This window comes from Brienomyrus brachyistius, unplaced genomic scaffold (genome assembly GCF_023856365.1).
Source record: "Brienomyrus brachyistius isolate T26 unplaced genomic scaffold, BBRACH_0.4 scaffold79, whole genome shotgun sequence".
Classification (NCBI taxonomy): Eukaryota; Metazoa; Chordata; class Actinopteri; order Osteoglossiformes; family Mormyridae; genus Brienomyrus; species Brienomyrus brachyistius.
The window spans coordinates 124,006-142,414 of NW_026042354.1; the positions used below are offsets into that span (position 1 = coordinate 124,006).

The 18,409-nt window shown below is 45.2% G+C and overlaps 1 protein-coding gene across 12 annotated transcripts in view; it reads left to right on the forward strand.

The window, feature by feature from the left end:
* The window catches only part of LOC125726907 (NACHT, LRR and PYD domains-containing protein 12-like), a 137,761-nt gene that overhangs the window by 44,593 nt on the left and 74,759 nt on the right, over positions 1 to 18,409 (forward strand). For 8 of the 12 annotated variants that reach the window (XM_049003369.1, XM_049003373.1, XM_049003372.1 and 5 more), the window contains 4 exons: positions 2,116 to 2,289; positions 12,603 to 12,776; positions 12,891 to 12,937; positions 15,750 to 16,515. In XM_049003369.1, coding sequence (XP_048859326.1) covers positions 2,116 to 2,289; positions 12,603 to 12,776; positions 12,891 to 12,937; positions 15,750 to 16,270 — 916 coding nt within the window. In that variant the 3' untranslated portion in view covers positions 16,271 to 16,515. Of the gene's footprint in view, positions 1 to 1,534; positions 1,615 to 2,115; positions 2,290 to 12,602; positions 12,777 to 12,890; positions 12,938 to 15,749; positions 16,516 to 18,409 lie in introns of those variants that run through there. The other 4 variants (XM_049003374.1, XM_049003375.1, XM_049003380.1 and 1 more) reach the window with 4 other exon arrangements.

An 18,409-nucleotide genomic window follows, 5' to 3' on the forward strand; every position in this document is an offset into this window, starting at 1 on the left:
GACCACTATGACAGTTGAGTGAAGCCATGGTCCCAGTGGCCCTTCATTCCCCAGCAGGCACACTGACAGCTGCTCATTTCAGCGGCTATATGGAGTCCAGTGTGCCAGACACAACAGGACTGGTAGCTCATACAGTGTCCAGTGCGAGTGACGGCGTCAAGCTGGCCAGTGTGCTCACCGCTACAGCTGCACCCGTTACACTAAAGCAGGGGTCACACATGGGGGAGTTCTACCCCAGTGAGGACTCTGATATCGCGTCTCTCTCCCAGACTGGGAAGGAGGAGATTGGAGTTTGTTCACCCCGGGTGCCTCCTGTCCCATTAGATGAGTCTCCTGCTACGGTGCAGTAACAAGCGGAGCTATCGGCCCTGCTGCTCAAGTTCAGCGATGTGTTCATCCTTTCTAAACAGAACACGCCCTGGTGTGCACTTGGGAAGCACTCTGTAAGGACGGGTGATCACCCCCCGATCACTCCTCTTCGGAGAAACGAGCAGAAATCGATCGTCAGGTAGCTGGGCTGTTAGCAGATGGAGTCATAGAGGAGAGTTGGAGTCCCTGGGCATCACCAGTAGTGCTTGTTAAAAAGAAAGGGGGAGAGTGGAGGTTCCAGCTTTTTCACAAGAACACGGCAGACTCTGTACACCCCTCTTCTTGAGGAGATCCTCAGGGATTTCCCAGCTCTCTTCTCTTCAGGGTTCTGGATGTTAATCTTTCCCAGTCTGGTCTCCTTGCCCTTGACATCTGTACCAGGCCTCATCCTTACTGCCATCAGGGTCTGCTTGGGACAGGACTGTGGATGAGGGAGGAGGGTGGTAGACAGGAGGAGACTGAGGCTGCTGCCTGACCTCAGGTTTGGGCTCACATACCATGAAACTTGTTTATTTGTACTTTCACTGTAATTTAAGTTTCAAAACATAATTCCAGTTGTTTCAGGCAGTGGGCAGTTATATTATAGTGTGGTATGAGTTACAGGACATACAGGCAGTGATGGGTGACTGGACTGAAGCCTCAGTGAGACAGACTTTATTAAAAATAAAAATGACAGCAGGAAGATGAAAGTTTAGGGCGGCTGGTGGCAGTCAGGGGGCGACATGGGTGTGCAGTGGTTAACACTGTTGCCTCACACCTCTGGGACCCGGGTTCAAGTCTCCGCCTGGGTCACATGTGTGCGGAGTTTGCATGTTCTCCCCATGTTGTCGGGGGGTTTTTCTCAGGGTACTCCGGTTTCCCTCCACAGTCCAAAAACATGCTGAGGCTAATTGGACTTATAGGAGTGCATGTGTGAGTGAATGGTGTGTGAGTGTGCGCTGTGATGGGCTGGCCCCCGATCCTGGTTTATTCCCTGCCTTTTGCCCATTACTTCCGGGATAGGCTCCGGACCCCCCACGACCCAGTAGGATAAGCGGTTTGGAAAATGGATGGAGGGATGGATGGATGGATGGATAGTGGCAGTCAGCGGCGTCCTCATTGCGAGTCGGCATCTCTAGGTGTGAGAGACGGGAGACGTGAGGGAGACACTGCTGTCTGTTCCCAGGCGAGGTGGGAGGAGAGAAAGCAGAACAAGAGGAGCGGAAGGCAGGGTAACGCGGAGCAGCCGGTGTCTGGGGGTCACAGGTGAGGTGGGAGGAGAGAAATCAGAACAAGAGGAGCGGAAGGCAGGGTAACGCGGAGCAGCCGGTGTCTGGGGGTCACAGGTGAGGTGGGAGGAGAGAAAACAGAACAAAAGGAGCGGAAGGCAGGGTAACGCGGAGCAGCCGGTGTCTGGGGGTCACAGGTGAGGTGGGAGGAGAGAAAACAGAACAAAAGGAGCGGAAGGCAGGGTAACGCAGAGCAGCCGGTGTCTGGGGGTTACAGGTGCACCAGCGTGATGATGGTTTGGTTTAGAAATTAAATGCTCATTTCTGGCCGTTAATTCACAGTGATTCAGGATGTCAGATTAAAAGCTGAGCTTCAGTGAGTCGTGTATGATCACTGTGTTACAGTTATATCTTTGCAGACAAGCAGCCGCTAAACCCCTGAGAGCTGATCACTGCTGCTGGTCTCTCCTTCACTTTATACAGCTAATTACATGTACAAACGGCTGTACAAAACAGTGTTTTCATTTCCTTTCTTCAGGCTGTCAGGCTGTAGAGTCACAGAAGAAGGCTGTTCTTCCCTGGCTTCAGCTCTGAGGCCAAACTCCTCACACCTGAGAGAGCTGGACCTGAGTGACAATGACCTGCAGGATTCAGGAGTGAAGCTGCTCTCTGCTGGACTGGGGGATCCCAGCTGTAAACTGGAGAAGCTGCAGTGAGTACAGAATATGCATTTAAAAAAAAAACAAACTGGACACCAAGAAAACCCACAATGCATTTCAGCAGTTACATAATAAACAAACACAAACAGCTTCTTTTTTCTTATCCTGCTTCCTTATATCCCACAATCTTATCAGCCTTCGATCCATGTTTTAATTAAGCAGTGAAGCAGGAAACGTCCATTTAGCCAAATAATCAGCAGACCATTTTTGTGTTGATTTCGACATGTGCTTAGGATCACCGTCCAGTTTTCGTTTCCTGGTAGATGCAGCCAAACTTTGATTTAAAATGTCCTGGTATTTGATGGAGTCCAAAGTGCCATGTGCCCTAACGAGGTTTCCAGGGCTTTTGGAGGAAAAACAGCCCCACAACATCACAGAACCTCCACCATATTTTAGCCAACATGGATTTAGGAGAGGTAGATCCTGTCCAACTAGTCTACTTGAGTTCTTTGAGGAAGCTACAAGAGAAATTGATCACAAAAAGTACTTAGAAGGCCAGAAGGCCTTTGATGTTGTCCCCCACCAATGTAATTTAACGTAGATAAATGTAAGGTAATTCATTCAGTGAGCTGAAATATGAAGTACAGATATTTTATGGGTTCCACTGAAATAAAGGTAACTGATTATGAGAAAGTTCTCGGTGTGTATGTTCATGCTTCCATGTCCCACTCTAGCCAGTGTGGGAAAGCAATTAAAAAGGCCAATAGGATGTTGGGTTACATCTCTAGGTGTGTGGAGTTTAATTCAAAGGAGGTGATGCTAAGATTATACAATTCCTTATTAAGACCCCATCTAGAATATTGTTTTAATGTGAGAGGAGGATGTAGGGCTTTCGAAGGAACAAACAGGTTCGCTTTGATCTGTTCAGAAATATTTATTGAAATATACAGAAAACTATGACGTGCCATCATCACCCACCTTCACACACGGACTTGGGAGCCCCTTTCAGTCCTGTCTGGAGACCAACATGTGGCCAGGCTCCCCCCCCAGGCGATGCGCTCTTTGTGAGGCTGTTTTCACTTGCAGTTACGAAGAATTTTGGGCAACACTTTCCATTTTGCCCTGAGAGAGACAAGATAAGTGTCCATTTCTCCAGAGAGAGGCAAGATAGGTGTTCTAGCAGTTTTGTGAGAAACAAGTTATACATGTGATCAATGAAAAAACATGTTAGTGCAGTTCAACTGTGGCACAACAATAATATGGGCGAATCACGGTGGGTGACGTGTTTGAATCTCGGGATGATTAGTCCATACATGATCAGAATCAATCCATACCTCAGTCATCTCATAGGTATGTCTGCTAGATGGAGTTGGAGGTGCTCCACCAATCCGGGAGTAGTGGAGCCAAACAACTACAATTTCCCAAATTATTACAGTAACAGGAGGACAGTGAACATTTTTTGTTGAATTCTATGCTATGTGAGCGACATGGCCAGTTACGTGACCATCTGTGGGTTCATATTAATACAAATATTGTGTGCAGGTTTGGGCAGCATGCCTTAAAAAGGACGTTGCTGCCTTGGAAAGGGTTCAATGCAGAGCTCAAGACAGATTCCTGGTCTCAGAGGAATGTCTTATGAGGAGAGGTTAGCTGCGCTGAATCTGTTCTGCACCAAATGCTCACAGAAAATCCACTTTTAGGTTAATAAAATAAATCACCCCAAGATAAGGCTGCAGACTCGGCCAGGAGGGTCTCTGCTGTGGGGCTGGAAACTCCTCTCCTGCCCGGACACGACGCTACTAAAGAGAACCCAGTAGGCTGGATTATTACAGTTTTTCTAGTTTGCTTTCATGCAGCAGTCAACTCAAACGCCACATTTTCAAAACAGGTAACACACAGGTAACACACAGGTAACACACAGGTAACACACAGGCCCAAACAGTGGCACTCGTGGTCAAAGAGACACATTTTGTTTGCAAAAGGCTCTAACTGTGCTAAAACATTTAAAATATGAAACAAAAGCAAACTCTGCCTTCGAACAACACAACTTGCAAACAAGTATATGAGCTTTTCCAATCAATCATTACACAATGGACTGCAAAATACAAAATACAGCACTAAGTGCGAATCAGTGCACCATGGCTTGTCATTATGACATAGCTGTCATGCCAGTGCCACCTGTTATCTTTATACAGAGACTGTGTCAAATTTGGCTTCTTGCAAAGAATTGGATCCAGAATTAAAAATGCTTTGATGCAAATTTTATTGATTCTTTGACATTGTTCTTTAAAAAAAACTGAAATACTGTACATTTTACAGAAAATACACGTAAACATAAATAACATCTATCAGAGTATAAGAAATTAAGAAAATAAAGATAAGATCTATTACAGTAAAGTATAAAAATCTATTACAACATAAGAAATAGCCACCATCGATACTCAGTCTATTATAGCATAAGAAATGGCCACTATTGATACTCAGTCTATTACAGCATAAGAAATAGCCACCATTGATACTCAGTCTATTACAGTATAAGAAATGGCCACTATTAATACTCAGTCTATTACAGCATAAGAATTAGCCACTATTGATACTCAGTCTCTCCTGTCTTGACGATGGGGCCACATGGCTTCATCCACATCACATTTAATATCCTCTCCTGCACTGAGGGAAAAACCTTCTTACATGCCTTATCCAACCACGACATTCCTCTGCACCTATTTCTTGGGCAGCAGCAGTCATTGCATTCAGGAAGGGCATCTGCTCATAGGGATGGTGATCATACACCTTCCACCTCCAAGCACTGAAGAACTCCTCTATGAGATTCAGAAATGGGGAATATGCTGGGAAGAACGGCATCATCATACGAGGGTGTACTGCAAACCACTCACTGACAAGGCGAGAGTGGTGAGATGCCACATTATCCCAGATAATGATGAAGAGTGGCATGCCAGGCTTCAACAGCCTTCTACCCTCAGGTGGGATCAGCCTCTCATGAAGTGCATTCAGGAATGTTATGAGGCATTCAGTATTGTATGGGCCAATAGTGGGGATATGGCATAGGACACCATCACTGGAGGTGGCAGCACACATGTTATGTTGGCGGCCCTCTGTCCTGGAACTGTGGAAGTGGCTCTGTACCCAAAGAGCTTCCTTCCACGTCTCCTCACTTTATAGAGATTTAAGCAGCTTCATCAACATAAATGAAGACATGATGTGTCCCCTCAGCTTCAAGCTCCATTATTCTCTAAGTAAAAAAAGGCTGAATTACAATGAATGTCAAAGCAATCAAGAAAAACTGTAAAGCTAGTTCCTGATGTTGCAAGACATCATCTTCACCGCTCTTGTGGAGGTCATGTGATTCTGGCGCCCCCTGGTGGTGTTGTATCTTACATTATACAGAGTGATACGATATAATCCTAGTGGAGATAATAATAATAATATCCATCAATCCATCCATTTTCCAAACCGCTTATCCTACTGGGTCGCGGGGGTTCCAGAGCCTATCCCGGAAGCAATGGGCACGAGGCAGGGAACAACCCAGGATGGGGGGCCAGCCCATCGCAGGGCACACTCACACACCATTCACTCTCACATGCACACCTACGGGCAATTCAGTAACTCCAATTAGCCTCAGCATGTTTTTGGACTGTGGGGGGAAACCTGAGTACCCGGAGGAAACCCCACGACGACATGGGGAGAACATGCAAACTCCACACACATGTAACCCAGGCGGAGACTCGAATCCGGGTCCCAGAGGTGTGAGGCAACAGTGCTAACCACTGCACCACCATGCCGCCCCCATAATAACAATATCCTATGCTCTATTATTATAATACATTATTATCAGTAATAATCATATTTATATAATGCTATAATTATAAAACGTAATAATATTTAACATTATACAGACACATATGTACAAATACAATTAACTATATAAACTATATAAATTACTATATAAACTATAGTAATTATGAACTATGATAATAATATCTTTAACCTATACTTCGCCTTGATTACTGAAGTTTTTATAATGTCATGTCTGGCCCCACAGTGGAGATCATATGATTTCCAGCCCTAGCAGAGGACGCCCAGTGTTCTACATCCAGACCTTTTTCAATCCGCACAGGAATTCCGCTATTCTGTGGAATAGCTTAATAAAGAACCTGAATTCCCCGACCGGCCCCACACATCGCGGCTGTCACGATCCGGCTGTGCGGGTAATGCACACGGGCTGATGGCTCAGGCAGGCAACAGGCAGGAAGCAGGCAGGCAGGCAGAATCGGGGAAAATGGGGATTTATTTGGGAAACAGGGTGCAGGAAACATCAGACGTCTACTAACATCAATGACGGACAAGGAACGAAGGCAAGACATGGACTGAAATACACAGGACTGGGCGAAAATAATCGGACACAGCTGGGTATGATTGGGGAAGCACACGTGGATAATCAGGGGGCGTGGCACACACGAGGATCGGACGAGCTGGGCGTGGCACACACGAGGATCATATGAGCTGGGCGTGGCACACACGAGGATCGTACGAGCTGGGCGTGGCACACGAGGATCGTACGAGCTGGGCGTGGCACACACGAGGATCGGACGAGCTGGGCGTGGCACACACGAGGATCGGACGAGCTGGGCGTGGCACACATGAGGATCGTACGAGCTGGGCGTGGCAGCGGCTAATGTTTTATTTCTTTTGCTTGTTTTGAAAGCATCTCATCACTTAATTACATGATCAGAATGGCATGTAGTAGAAAGCTTCTAATATAATGACCAAAACGGATGTCATTATAGGTGAACCTTTACTTGCATTTATTTGCTATTTCAAAGGGCAAGGAAAGGAAACACAAGTGCTAAAGCAGAACTTTCTTCCGATTACGTATATAGGTGAAGCATGTGGAAGCAGCAGAGAGACGGAGAATGAAACACCCCCTATTTCCGGGTCGCTTCCTACATCAAATAAAGGCATTTTACCTTTATTTCTTCAAAAAATGAGTCATGTTGATTAAACTATTCACAACATGGCAGACTGTTACGATGAAATATGCTTACAAAACCACATCGTCCAGTTAATTGTCTCTGTACCACTTGTGATCTTATTTATTTATTTGTTTGTTTATTTAAGGTGAGGAAACACACAACAAGTTAACACTAAGCCTCAGATTATACGCTTAATGCCTTTATATAAATGTATGTGGCATTAGCCTGGCTGTTTGTTCATGGTTAGATGCTATAAGGAGTGTAGGGACTGTGATTATACGCTTAATGCCTTTATAGGAATGCATGTGGCATTAGCCTGGCTGTTTGTTCAGGGTTAGATGCTGTAAGGAGTGTAGGGACTGTGATTATACGCTTAATGCCTTTATAGGAATGCATGTGGCATTAGCCTGGCTGTTTGTTCAGGGTTAGATGCTGTAAGGAGTGTAGTGACTGTGATTATACGCTTAATGCCTTTATAGAAATGCATGTAACATTAGCCTGGCTGTTTGTTCAGGGTTAGATGCTGTAAGAATGGTTCCCAGTTTTCCCCAAACAGCAGTATGCTAATTTTATCTAAGGCTGTAATATTTTCCATGGATATATATTCTGTCATTAGATTAGTCCAACAATTACAGTGAGTGTGTTTTTTAATTTCCAGTTTGGAAGAATTGCTAGTTGGAGAAATAAGTATACAGTCAAACCTCAGATTTTGAGTAACTTGTTTTACGATTGTTTTGCAAGACGAACAAAATTTTAAAATAAATTTTAACTTGATAAACGAGGGAGGTCTTACAATTCGAGTATTATGTATGCGCTTGGTCTGCCTAGCATCACATGATCACAACTGAGCCGATGGTTCTTCTCTCTCTCGCTCTCTCTCTGAGGGATTGTGGGTAATTGTCTCAAACCTCACTTGTATAATCAAAATTTAGTATAAAAGCAACACCCGAATAAGGGTGTAGCAGTGCGAGCGATGAATCTGTTTAACAATAGTGCAATGTCACATTTCTGTGAAATTGAAAAGGAGGCAAAGTTGTCATTGTATAGGTTCCTTCTTAAAGTCACACTAAAAAGAAAAAGATTACAGTGAACCAACGGATGGCAGTGAAAGTCATTCTAGAAAATAACCCTCCTCTTCTCTCTCATCTTCCTCACACCCTCCACGATTCCTTTCAAAGGTAAAGTGCAGGTTACTTTCTATTATGTTTTTTTACTTTATATTTTGTATTAATAATTTTTATATGAATATTTTTGGGTTGTGGAACGAATCATCTGAGTTTCCATTATTTCAAATGGGAAAATTTGCTAGGGAAAAGAATGCTATGGATTATGAGCACGTTGGGTATAGAGGCCCACAGAGAATGCAGATAATTATCTGTGACACCCATGGTGCACTGTGAGCAAGTATGCAGGCCCACATAGCATGCAGATAATAATCTGTGCCACCCGTGGTGCACTGTGAGCAGGCATACAGGCCCACAGAGGATGCAGGTAATTATCTGTGACACCCATGGTGCACTGTGAGCAAGTATGCAGGCCCACATAGCATGCAGATAATAATCTGTGCCACCCGTGGTGCACTGTGAGCAGGCATACAGGCCCACAGAGGATGCAGGTAATTATCTGTGACACCCATGATGCACTGTGAGCAGGTATACAGGCCCACATAGCATGCAGATAATTATCTGTGACACCCATCGTGCACTGTCAACAGGCATACAGGCCCACAGAGCATGCAGATTATTATCTGTGACACCCATGGTGCACTGTGAGCAGGTATACAGGCCCACAGAGCATGCAGATTATTATCTGTGACACCCATGGTGCACTGTGAGCAGGTATACAGGCCCACATAGCATGCAGATAATTATCTGTGACACCCATCGTGCACTGTGAACAGGCATACAGGCCCACAGAGCATGCAGATTATTATCTGTGACACCCATGGTGCACTGTGAGCAGGTATACAGGCCCACATAGCATGCAGATAATTATCTGTGACACCCATCGTGCACTGTGAACAGGCATACAGGCCCACAGAGCATGCAGATAATTATCTGTGACACCCATGGTGCACTGTGAGCAGGTATACAGGCCCACATAGCATGCAGATAATTATCTGTGACACCCATCGTGCACTGTGAACAGGCATACAGGCCCACAGAGCATGCAGATTATTATCTGTGACACCCATGGTGCACTGTGAGCAGTTATACAGGCCCACAGAGCATGCAGATAATTATCTGTGACACCCATAATGCACAGTGAGCAGGTATCAATGCTGACTACTTTTTATATTGAGTGACGTGTTTTCTGTGAATTACTTTGTACTCAGCTGAGGGCCGGTGTTTGTTGTCACTATGAATATGTTGTTGCAGACTTCCATCCTGAAATCAGAGCTGGGAGAAAAGTTAAGGTCCTTATTCCAATTAACCTTTGGTACAAATATCAAAGTATCTGTCGCAGATAGAGCTTTATGTATTTTAGAGGTTAGTTTCTTTTCATTTTTAACTTGGAGAATTTTGTCTCTTTGGAGGATTAAGTGTATTTTTGTTTGGCTCATTTTGGTTTTGATGCTGGAATCAGTTTTTAAATATTAGAAAAACTGCATATTCTCATCTCCCTATTTATGGATTAGGTCTTCGAATGTCATGGAATGACTGTTATTGAAGAGATGGAGATGTATAATCGCTTTTTCATGTGTGATAGTGAACAGTGAGATTGTGAAGTAGAAAATCCGGATTATTCCAGATTGGGGTGCATTTACAGGGTCTCAGAGTGCAGTTAGTGATTTTAATGGTTCTCCACTGCGCTGTCAGTGTTGTGGAAATGGCAGTGTTGTTGAAGCAGTAATGGTTCTTTAATGAAATATTATACGAGGAACGGTTACTTGAGCTAAGTTCAGTCTCAAGCGAAGGAGACTGAGGGGGGACATGATCCAGGTTTATAAGATTCTAACAGGTTTGGATGCTGTTCAGCCAAATAGTTACTTCAGCATTAGTTCAAATACACGAGCTCGTGGCCATAGGTGGAAATTAGCAGGAGAACATTTCAAACTGGATTTAAGGAAGCACTTCTTTGCGTGTAGTCAGAGTATGGAATAGCCTTCCTGATAATGTAGTGCAAGCTGAATCCTTGGGTTCCTTTAAATCAGAGCTAGATAAGATTTTAACGACTCTGAGCTATTAGTTTAGTTCTCCCCAAGCAAGCTTGATGGGCCGAATGACCTCATCTCGTTTGTATAGTTCTTATGTTCTTATGTAAATCTGCACGTCTGAGATTTTTACAGTACAGCTGCTGCTGCTGTAACCATGAGCTGCTGTTACTGCTGTAGTGTCACCAGTTAGTTATGTGCTGCAGTTAATTTGCTAAGTAATAATGAAGAAAAATCTAAACTTGTAATCCACCTTGAGATTTATTTCTCTGTAATTGTGAAATGTTTGATTTTTGCATTTTTGTTTTTCCAGTAAAAATGTGACATTAATGAGCTAAGAATTTGAAAGAATTTTTCTGAAATTATTCTGGAGGAGAATTTTTATTTTGATTGTTGAAATGGGTCCTATTAGTGAGAGTGGGAGATTAATCTATTATTTTGAGTAAGGGGGTGTAGTTGAGGGTGAACAAGTCTGACAGCCTGGCGGAGATGTTGATACCCAGGTACCGGATATTTCCGGTGTGAAATGGACCATCCTGATCAGCAGAATCCCAGGTATCTTCAGACAGTGAGAATATTGTGGGTTTTTCCAGTTTATTGTGTAGTTTGATAGTTTTGAAAAAGTATTAATAAAATTTTAATTTCATGTAGTGAGGGTTGAGGGTTTTGTACTAACAGCAAGATATCGTCTGCATAGTGTAATTTTGTTTTCAGTTATTGGTCAGAATTCTGTTTATTTCACTGTTCTGTCATATTGCTGCCACAAGTGGTTCTATGAAGATTATCAAACAGTGAAGGAGAGAGTGGGCATGCAGGCCGTCTTCCCCGTCGGAGTGTGAATGCAGGTGATGTCATCCCATCTGTGACACTGTAGCTTTGGGTGAGGTGTGCAGTATTTTAACCCAGTGGGTGAACGACTCTCCGAAGCCAAATCTATGTAATGTATTAAAGAGGAATGTCCACCTGACTGTCAGATGCCGTTTCTGCATCTATGATGTAATCATGGTTTTAGTGTGGGTATGCTGAGCAACACTGACTAAATTAAATATCTATGGATGTTGTCTGAGGCATGTCTTGTCCTGATGAAGTCTGTCTGATCAGGATGGATTATAGTAGGAATGACTGTCTGTAACCGAGTGGCGAGAGCTTTTGTAATGATTTTCAAGTCTGTATACATTAGAGAGAGTGGCGGGTAACTGGAAGGCTGTGCTGGGTCTTTATCAGGTCTCAGTAACACTGTAATGGATGGTAACTGGAGGGTTGTGTTGGGTCTTTATCAGGTCTCAATAACACTGTAATGGATGGTAACTGGGGGGTTGTGTTGGGTCTTTATCAGGTTTCAATAACACTGTAATGGCCGGTATCTGGAGGGTTGTGCTGGGTCTTTATCAGGTCTCAATAACACTGTAATGGCCGGTAACTGGAGGGTTGTGCTGGGTCTTTATCAGGTTTCAGTAACACTGTAATGGCCGGTAACTGGAGGGTTGTGTTGGGGTTTTATCAGGTTTCAATAACACTGTAATGGCCGGTAACTGGAGGGTTGTGCTGGGTCTTTATCAGGTCTCAATAACACTGTAATGGTCGGTAACTGGAGGGTTGTGCTGGGTCTTTATCAGGTGTCAATAACACTGTAATGGCCGGTAACTGGAGGGTTGTGCTGGGTCTTTATCAGGTCTCAATAACACTGTAATGGCCGGTAACTGGAGGGTTGTGCTGGGTCTTTATCAGGTCTCAATAACACTGTAATGGCCGGTAACTGGAGGGTTGTGTTGGGTATTTGTCAGGTCTCAATAACACTATAATGGTCGCTGTACTCATTTGTGATGGGATTTGTGATGTATGTTTAATTTCTCTATTTGTCTTTTGAAGAGTGGAGATAATACATCCCAAAAATGTTTATAGATTTCTGTAGGGAAACCATCCGGTCTGGGCGATTGGTTGTTAGGCATTTGGTTGTTTTTCTGATGTTAATGGTGCATCAAGGGTATCTGCTATTTCATTGGTTAATATGGGTGTCTAGATTATTTAAAAATAATTCTATATCAACTGCATCTGGTCCTTGTTCTGAGGAGTATAGGTTCTTATAAAATGTTTGGAAAGTGTTGTGAATTTCATGTGATTATTGAAATATTTATTAGAGGAGTCACTTTTACTTAAAAATAATGCTTGTAATGGTGAGGTGATCTTATTTATTGGGGAGTTTTTGTCTGTCACTCTGCAGGATGTCAGGCTGTAGAGTCACAGAAGAAGGCTGTTCTTCCCTGGCTTCAGCTCTGAGGTCAAACCCCTCACACCTGAGAGAGCTGGATCTGAGCTACAATCACCCAGGGGACTCAGGAGTGAAGCTGCTCTCTGCTGTACTGGAGGATCCCAGCTGTAAACTGGAGAAGCTGAAGTGAGTACAGAGTGTGTGTCTGACACGCTACAGATACTTATGCATGTATGTGAAGAAGAGGCACCAATAAATAAATGGATACAGCAGTACTATGTCATTCTGCTTCTCCTATAGTGTGGATCACGGTGGAGAGTGCAGGACCAGACCAGGCGTACAGAGATGTAAGTGTGTTTGCAAGTTTTATTAATAATACCATTAATATTATGTTATGGTTGTATTCACACAGGTTTTGTGATTAGTGTGGCTTTTTACACTGTGTGTAGCTGGATTTCCATGTTTGTGTTTCTGTGTCATTTTAGACAAACATCCAAATGAGAGAAACAAAACATCAAATCATCACCAAAAACACCATTAATTCATTTATACGTTTTAAAAAATATTTTTTACAAATACTTTATAGCTGCTCATATCGTCTTTGTGTTTGTGTGGGAGTGTAAGACGGTTAAAATATACTCTGATATAAGAACATAAGAACTATACAAACGAGAGGAGGCCATTCGGCCCATCAAGCTCGCTTGGGGAGAACTTAACTAATAGCTCAGAGTTGTTAAAATCTTATCTAGCTCTGATTTAAAGGAACCCAAGGATTCAGCTTGCACTACATTATCAGGAAGACTATTCCATACTCTGACTACGCGCTGTGTAAAGAAGTGCTTCCTTAAATCCAGCTTGAAATGTTCTCCCGCTAATTTCCACCTATGGCCACGAGTTCGTGTATTTGAACTAATGCTGAAGTAACTATTTGGCTGAACAGCATCCAAACCTGTTAGAATCTTATATACCTGGATCATGTCCCCCCTCAGTCTCCTTTGCTTGAGACTGAACAGATTTAGCTCAAGTAACCTTTCCTCGTATGACATTCCTCTAAGACCAGGAATCATTTTTGTGGCCCTACGCTGCACCTTTTCTAAGTCCACAATGTCCTTTTTAAGATATGGTGACCAAACCTGCACACAATATTCTAGGTGAGGTCTCACCAAGGAATTGTATAATCTTAGCATTACCTCCCTTGACTTAAACTCCACACGCCTAGAGATATACCCCAACATCCTATTGGCCTTTTATATTGCTTCCCCACACTGGCGAGAATGGGACATGGAAGCATCAACATACACACCAAGGTCTTTCTTATGATCAGCTACCTTTATTTCAGTGACACCCATGAAATACCTGTACTTTATATTTCTGCTCCCTAGATGGAGTACCTTACATTTGTCTACGTTAAATTTCATCTGCCAGGTATTGGCCCAGTCTCTAATTAAATCAAGATCCCGCTGTAGCTGCTGAGCCGCTAATTCAGTATCTGCTATACCACCCACCTTGGTGTCATCTGCAAATTTCACCAGTTTACTGTATATATTGGTATCTATATCATTTATGTAAATTAGAAACAATAGTAGTCCTAAAATCGAACCCTGCGGTACCCCACTATGAACGCAAGCCCACTGTGACATTGTGCCTCTTATAACTACTCGCTGTTTCCTATCTGTTAACCAGTTATCAATCCAGGTCGCTACGGTACCTAAAATACCTGTCGCTTTGACTTTAAGTAGGAGACTATTGTGCGGGACAACATCAAAAGCCTTTTGGAATTCTAAGTAGATGACATCATAGGCCTTCTTATCATCAACTTCCTGAGTAGCTTCCTCAAAAAACTCCAACAGATTCGTTAAACAGGATCTACCTCTCCTAAATCCATGCTGGCTATCCCGCAAAATGTTATTGGAGTCCAGGTAATCTACCATTTTCTCTTTGATTATAGCCTCCATAACTTTACCATTTATACAAGTTAGTTGTACATACATATAGTTGTACATCTTTAATTTCACAGAAACGGAATCATTTGCATTTGTTCTTTTTGCACATGCCGTGAGTGTACAGTATGTGTTTTCTGTGTGTGATTAGTTAGTATTGTCCTGAGACGGCACCCATAGGCAGTGATACCGGACTCTCTCCTCCAGTGCAAAATGCTAATTTGTATTTTTTTCTCCATGACAAATACAGTCCTGCACATTTTTGTGTTTCCCCTCATTCATCACCTGATTCAACTCCTTGTGCTAATTACCACACAGCTCTTGAGCTGAATCATTTATGATGGAACGGGGAAAGAACTAAGTTACACTGGGATTTGGGCACCAGTGCCTTAGACAGAACAAACAGGGAGCATATGTCGATGTTCACTGGTCAATCAGGTAGCGCTCCTCTCATAAATATTAATGAGCCAGCCAATCATGCAGGGCTTCGCTCATGAATATTAATAAGATATCCGGACCCACCCTGCTAAAAATTTTTTACGCCTGCGCGAGGTGCGGGGCTCACGCCTCGCGGCAGCGGCGCCATATGTGAGAGTCACGTGCGTGGTAGACACGCTTCACGGAAATAAGCCGATGCGTGTGAAATGCATTCAGAGCGGCTTTGCTGGGACTAAAGACCGTGTCAGACAATCGCTGCAAATACTGGATCCTCATGGAGCGCAACTCAGGCACCGGAATCGTCTTCGGAGGCGTTTGTATCAGAATTCAGGTCCAAACCTTTATTAAATATCACGTTAAATATGCAATAATATTACTTAAATATTCTGTTATTGATGGCCATTTTCAAAGGTAAGCTCCCTGTAGAAAGACAGAGAGCAGCAAGGCGCCGCACGCCTCGGATTTAGCGGTTAGAAGGAAAGACACTGACTTTTAGTATTAATCTCTGGTGCCGTTTTGTGGTAAATATGCTTGTGATGAATATGTCTGATGAATGTCGCCGCTTTGTAAATTTATTTCCCCGTAATTACGCTGTTAGTTTAGCTCGCGCCGCATTTTGGCGGCTCTTCCCGCCGGTGTCGCGCGCCGTCCGACATTTCCTGAGCTATTTCATAAACTTCGGTTCCCGCTTCGTTCGGGGAAGCTGCGCTGTTTTTATATTGTACAGAAACATAAAGTACAGGGGGCCTGATGGTATTAATAATTCTTCTCCTGCCTACAGACTCCTGCCAGCTGACGCTGGACCCCAACACAGCACACAGAGACCTGTCTCTGTCAGGGGGGAACAGGAAGGTGACATGGGGGGCAGAGGAGCAGCCATATCCTGATCATCCAGAGAGATTTGATGGCTGCCCCCAAGTTCTGTGCAGAGAGAGTCTGACTGGCCGCTGTTACTGGGAGGTTGAGTGGGATGGATATGGAGCCTGGATAGGAGTCACTTATAAAGGGATCGGGAGGAAAAAAGGGAGTGACTGTGGGCTTGGAGACAATGACAAGTCATGGTGTCTGTGCTGTGATACTGACAGTTACTCTGTCTGGCACAATTATAAACGGACTCACATACCCATATGGCCCTCAGGCTCCCGCAGAGTAGGAGTGTATCTGGACTGGGGGACTGGTGCTCTGTCCTTCTACAGAGTCTCCTCTGATGGACTGACCCCCCTGTACAGACTCACCTCCTCATTCACTGAGTCCCTCTATCCAGGGTTTTATGTTCATAAAAACTCCTCAGTGTCACTGTGACGTGTTGCTGGTTCTCCTGGCAAAAAGGTCAAATCTCTGCTTTTTAACCTTTATAATCCTTTTTACTCTCAAATGTATGTTTGACAAAAATAAGTTTTTCTCTCTGACTAAAATGTAACTAAATGTAATCCTGATGGGGGGGCTTTCCCCCTCCCCTGTATATGTACATTTTATATATTTATGCCTGTTTACTGTATTTCCTCCCTGTAAAATGACAATAAAGGTTTTCTGTTCTGTCCTATTAATGTCCTGGTTCAGCGTCACCCAAAGCATGACTGAGTAACTTAATGAAACCACAGTCTGGTGGGTTAAATTAAATAAATTCACTTTTTACTAATAGAATTAGAGTAAATCAGTGTAAATAACTATTTAACTGCAGACATAAAAGAAATGAAAAACACTGGAAAATATAATTATATCCTGTTACTGCTCTGGGTCAGTGGATTAAAGCAAATAAAATTATTTATATATTTGATTAAATAATGAAATTTGTTTTATTAAATAATTACCCCCCACCCCAATGTACTGTAATAGGTCTGCTTGCGCCCCCGTCGGACAGAAGGCGCAGCTGATCAGGTCCCCTTGCCACCCCCACCCCTCTGTAATAGGTCTGCTTACACCCCCGTCGGACCTAAGGGGCAGGTGCCCAGGCCCCCTTGCCACCCCCACCCCTCTGTAAAAGGTCTGCTTACCCCCCCGTCGGACAGAAGGGGCAGGTGCCCAGGCCCCCTTGCCACCCCCACCCCACTGTAAAAGGTCTGCTTACCCCCCCGTCGGACAGAAGCGGCAGATGCCCAGGCCCCCTTGCCAGCCCCACTCCACTGTAAAAGGTCTGCTTACCCCCCCCGTCGGACAGAAGGGGCAGCTGCTCAGGCCCCCTTGCCACCCCCACCCCACTGTAAAATGTTTGTTACGCCCCCGTCAGACAGAAGGGGCAGGTGCCCAGGACCCCTTGCCACCCCCACCCCACTGTAAAAGGTCTGCTTACCCCCCCCGTCGGACAGAAGGTGCAGCTGCTCAGGCCCCCTTGCCACCCCCACCCCACTGTAAAATGTTTGTTACGCCCCCGTCGGACAGAAGGGGCAGGTGCCCAGGACCCCTTGCCACCCCCACCCCACTGTAAAAGGTCTGCTTACCCCCCCGTCGGACAGAAGCGGCAGATGCCCAGGCCCCCTTGCCACCCCCACCCCACTGTAAAAGGTCTGCTTACCCCCCCGTCGGACAGAAGGGGCAGATGCCCAGGCACTCTTGCCACCCCCACTCCACTGTAAAAGGTCTGCTTACGCCCCTGTCAGATAGAAGGGGCAGGTGCCCAGGCACCCTTGCCACCCCCACCCCACTGTAAAAGGTCTGCTTACCCCCCCGTCGGACAGAAGGGGCAGATGCCCAGGCACTCTTGCCACCCCCACTCCACTGTAAAAGGTCTGCTTACCCCCCCGTCGGACAGAAGGGGCAGATGCCCAGGCACTCTTGCCACCCCCCACTCCACTGTAAAAGGTCTGCTTACGTCCCCCATCGGACAACAGGGGCAGGTGCCCAGGCCCCCTTGCCACCCCCACCCCTCTGTAAAAGGTCTGCTTACCCCCCCGTCGGACAGAAGCGGCAGATGCCCAGGCCCCCTTGCCACCCCCACCCCTCTGTAAAAGGTCTGCTTACGCCCCCGTCGGACAGAAGGGGCAGGTGCCCAGGCCCCCTTGCCACCCCCACTCCACTGTAAAAGGTCTGCTTACCCCCCCCCGTCGGACAGAAGGGGCAGGTGCCCAGGCCCCCTTGCCACCCCCACCCCTCTGTAAAAGGTCTGCTTACCTCCCCCATCAGACAGAAGGGGCAGGTGCCCAGGCCCCCTTGCCACCCCCACCCCACTGTGAAATGTTTGCTTACGTCCCCGTCTGACAGAAGGGGCAGGTGCCCAGACCCCTTGCCACCCCCACCCTTCGGTAATAGGTCTGCTTACGTCCCCCATCGGACAGAAGGGGCAGGTGCCCAGACCCCTTGCCACCCCCACCCCTCGGTAAAAGGTCTGCTTACGTCCCCCATCAGACAGAAGGGGCAGGTGCCCAGGCCCCCTTGCCACCCCCATCCCACTGTAATAGGTCTGCTTACGCCCCCTTCGGACAGAAGGGTCCGGTGCCCAGGCCC